The sequence below is a fragment of the Seriola lalandi genome, unplaced genomic scaffold (genome assembly GCF_002814215.2).
Source record: "Seriola lalandi dorsalis isolate HSWRI2012SDOR001 ecotype SW California unplaced genomic scaffold, Sedor1 jcf7180002054317, whole genome shotgun sequence".
In the NCBI taxonomy this organism is placed as follows: domain Eukaryota; kingdom Metazoa; phylum Chordata; class Actinopteri; order Carangiformes; family Carangidae; genus Seriola; species Seriola lalandi.
Window position 1 is genome coordinate 356,994 of NW_019524870.1, and position 4,394 is coordinate 361,387.

The 4,394-nt window shown below is 44.6% G+C and overlaps 1 protein-coding gene across 2 annotated transcripts; it reads left to right on the forward strand.

The window, feature by feature from the left end:
• The first annotated feature begins 944 nt into the window (after window positions 1-944).
• cdk5r1b (cyclin dependent kinase 5, regulatory subunit 1b (p35)) lies at window positions 945-3,758 on the forward strand. 2 transcript variants are annotated; one of them, XM_023406768.2, is made up of 2 exons: window positions 945-1,313; window positions 2,569-3,758. In XM_023406768.2, the coding sequence occupies exon 2, from the start codon at window positions 2,811-2,813 to the stop codon at window positions 3,717-3,719; it is 909 nt and encodes a 302-aa protein (XP_023262536.1). In that variant the 5' UTR covers window positions 945-1,313; window positions 2,569-2,810; the 3' UTR covers window positions 3,720-3,758. The 2 variants fall into 2 exon arrangements, with proteins under 2 accessions (XP_023262536.1, XP_023262537.1); XM_023406769.2 differs by having other exon boundaries at window positions 2,572-3,758.
• The last annotated feature ends 636 nt before the right edge of the window (window positions 3,759-4,394 follow it).

Sequence of the window (4,394 nt, forward strand, 5' to 3'; positions counted from 1 at the left end):
CTACGTGCGCAGACTACGTTACTTAGCGTATGTGACGTAAGGGTACGACGGGATTTAAAGGCTTTTGGGAAATGTAGTTTTATATATTATATATAGATATATTATATTATATTATATATAGAGATATATTATATATATTATATATATAGATATAGATATATTTTTTTATATATATATTTTTTTTATATATTTATTTTTAAAGGGGTTGTAAACATTCATCAGAAGCTCCTTTCCATGTGAATTTAATTTATAGGAGCTTTTGTATTCGTAACATGTAATGTATGCTATTGTGTTGTTAATAGGGTTTCTCTTATTATGAGTAGTAGGACAATATGCTTATGTTTGTTGAAAATGCTCAATGCAGTATCAGAGAACAAAACATTAATTTACATCTACTGAATCTAGGTAATAGCATACGCCTGTAATCACCATATTAAGACTTTTCAAGTATTATAATATGCCCCTCTGGACACCTCATATAAAATACATGATCATTAATTTCTCTCTAACTCTATCTTTTCTACTGTTAAGTCTTTAATTTGAAAGTCGATCTGCAACATTGAAAATCATTAATTTAGTTTTCTTATGATGCTAATTTATCACAGAGTAGGTTAACATAGAATTGTAAAAACAAAAATCTTTTAAAGTGAGTGTTTATAGCTTTGTGTGTAAACCTCAACTGGAGGACTAAGGGTATTATAGACTGATTGAGATCACTGTAAAGCCTAAACAGCGATTAAAATAGGACAATCTTGTAGCCCAATGCAAAGCTCCTATACTCAGTATAGGGTTGCCTATGGAAACGCAAGGCCACTTCATAATCGCTTTGAGAAGAATGCAGTTGGTGCAAACGATGTCATGAAGAAAAACATCCTTGGAGTTCATTGGGTTCAGTTTGCATGATCGCCTGCTGTGTGTGGCTATAGGCGGAGTTGTTTCCCAGCAGAGACAGCACCGCGCACAGAGCGCAGAGCGGCGCCCCACCACCGCCTTTGCGTCAACCATCCTCACACAGTCAGTGACACAACACAACATCAGCCCTCGCAGCATCCGCATCTCACGGCCAGGAGGACCAGGAGCACATCCTCATCTAAGCATCCATTCCACAACTGCCTACCATCGTCTGCGCACCAGGCGTGTTCATCCACCGCTTGCTTTTTTCTTTTTGCCTCGGCTCGGATTATTTTCTGTGTTGCATTTTTATTCTCCGAGATGGTTTCATGTTTTAATCGCGTTTTATAAGGAAAAACAGGCTCGAGACGCGGAGCATCATCTATACAGCGCAATTATTCTCTCATCAAGCTGGAGATCTGGTAAGTTTGATTTCATTTTGGAACTGAAAGTGTTGCACTTGAGGTCGCACAGATTCGTGGATTCATTATATTTGAAAACAGATGATGCGCAGCTACATCCAACTGGGAAAAATATGGCAATAAATTGAAATGAATTTGAGATATGAAGCTGTAAACAACCAAATTCGCCGACATGTTGTGAGATGTTAACGGATACAGGGAGAAAGGATGAGGATTTGCTTTCATTTTTAAGCCACCGCCTATTATGGCCAACATTTTCATTTCGACGCAGATGCTCAGTTTCAGCACCATGGAGAGCACCCGATGTACACAACTCCACCACATCATAGGAGAGAAAAAAATCCCAATAAATCCTTTAATTTTACTCCAGTGAAGTCACATGAAAAGCTGATGTTTTGGAATTTCCTCCAAAACTGATCAGTTAATAATCAGACTGATATCAGGGTGATGGAATGAGCGATCGAGCTGCTCGGATCCTGCGCAAGTGAGCAAAGTCGATCCATCGACTGGCTGTCTTTCACATGCACAGGCTGCAGCGAGGAGCGAAAAAAAAAAAACATTACGTGCACAGAAAAAATCATTTATCTCAGTATTTTAATGGAGGTGATTTACATGACATGACCTTGGTTTTGTGCTTTTAATCTGCTGAGTACTGAATACAACCGCTGCGACCTTCACCTGTTATTATGGTGTTTACGTTTCAGTCTTCCATTTTAGTGCGAGGGTGGCGCATGGCTCAGTGTGACTTGACGGCCATTGCCCATAAAATATGGATCTCTCATTGTAAAATGTTCATGAATTTATCATATAGGATCAACTTTCAATCAAATATACTGTCGATGGCTGATGTACAATCACTCATATTATTATGATTTCCCTGTGTGCATTATAATCTCCTGCAGATGAGCTGTAGCACATTTCACACCAAGCTGTTTTTAGTATTAGGATCATAGCCTGCTTATTGCATGTGCAGCAAAGCGGGAGATCTATACTCTATACTGAATTAATGAGTGTAAGCTATAGGCTGAACCATTCCACCACTTACTGAGTCAGATCAATACTGCTAATAAGGCTGAGGATCTGTCAGATAAACCACTCGTTCATGAGAACATCACAGACATGATGATTGTGATATTATCTGAATAATTAGATTTAATATCAGATCAACATTCTTTTTGCTTGTAAACAGGGATAAAATACAGCGAGGTGGCCCTTCACCAATTATTTTTCTGATTATTGATTTTTCTGTTTCCAGCAGTGGCCATCTGGAGACGCAGACAAAGAGCTGAAACACAACAGAGCCTGTTCCAGTCGAGGTGATCGTTATTCCCTCAGAGGACAATCTCCTTCCATACTTTAGATGCCCAGCGGCAGCCTGTAGCCCGGGACTCCCAGCTCCCAGAAGCATTGAAGCACTGAGACCCTCAGGATCTCCCCTGGCAGACGCTCCTCTGACCCAGTGCGGCTGAAGCCCCTGGACGCCTCCCCGCAGTCACCATGGGAACCGTGCTGTCCTTGTCACCTAGCTACCGAAAGGCGGCTCTCTTTGAGGATGGACCGGCCACTGTGGGCCACTACACGGCCGTCCAGAACAGCAAGAACGCCAAAGACAAGAACCTGAAGCGCCACTCGCTCATCAACGTGCTGCCGTGGAAGCGGATTGTAGCGGTGTCAGCCAAGAAGAAAGGCTCCAAGAAGGTGCAGCCCAACGGCACCTACCAGAACAATGTCACCCACCTGAACAATGAAAACCTGAAGAAGTCGCAGTCCTGTGCTAACCTGTCCACCTTCACCCAGGACCAGAGCACTCCAGCTCTCACCAAGAGCTCCAACAACACAGCGTCCTCTGTCAAGAAGGCCCCCCTGACCAACTCCAATGTGGCCCCCGGGACCCCTAAGAGGGTGATCGTCCAGGCCTCCACCAGTGAGCTGCTGCGCTGCCTCGGGGAGTTTCTGTGCCGGCGTTGTTACCGGCTCAAACACCTGTCACCCACTGACCCAGTGCTGTGGCTGCGCAGCGTGGACCGCTCCCTGCTGCTGCAGGGCTGGCAGGACCAGGGCTTCATCACCCCCGCCAACGTGGTCTTTGTCTACATGCTGTGCCGCGACGTGGTCTCCTCCGAAGTGGCCACGGAGCACGAGCTGCAGGCCGTGCTGCTCACCTGCCTCTACCTGTCTTACTCCTACATGGGCAACGAGATCTCCTACCCGCTCAAGCCCTTCTTGGTGGAGAGCTCCAAGGAGACCTTCTGGGACCGCTGCCTGTCCATCATCAACCTGATGAGCGCCAAGATGCTCCAGATCAACTCCGACCCGCACTACTTCACTCAGGTCTTCGCCGACCTGAAGAACGAGAGCCAGAAGGAGGAGGAGAGGAGCCGCCTGCTCATCGGCCTGGACCGGTGAGGGGATGCTAGGGGGCGGGAGCAGAGGGGTCAGGGGAGGTGGGGCATACTCCAGTCTGGCATTTTGACAAGTTTGAACCGCATTTGTGATTCTATTTATTTATTTATTATTGTCAATCCTGCAGTTGGATTAGGCCAATCTGGAGGTGTTTGACATTTATAACAACTTTAATAAGGCTGATGACAGAATCCTCAGCTCTGGAGGGAGGCTTGCTTATTTTGACTGATGTGTGTATTATGTTTGAGGGATAACAGTTGCCATGGTCACCAAAAATGGGGCAGAAGAGCAGCTTTTAGCCTTACACATCAGCAAAGGATGGGTTTCCTGTAAACCTGCGGATGAAGGCAATGATACATAAACAAACAAAAAAAAAATGCCAGACTTGAGTAAATCCTTTGCTAACATACAGATATATATCTATATGAAATACTGAAAATCTAAAAAAAAACAAAACAAAAGACTAAAAAAGACAAAAAAAAAAAAAACATTAGAAAAGGAAGCATACATCTACAGCATTGAATGTGGACAGGACTGAGGCCTCAGCAGCCGACCAGTGACCTTCTGACTGTTGTGATGTGCACTGCCTACTGCAGGAGGGTGAGGGCCATCGCCTGACTGACTGGCTTTCTTTATGAATCACGGATGAGCAGGCAATCCCCACCCCACCCAACCCTC

Coding starts and splice junctions, on each gene's coding strand:
- cdk5r1b (XM_023406768.2), top strand. CDS start 2,811: ATGGGAACCGTGCTGTCCTTGTCACCTAGCTACCGAAAGGCGGCTCTC.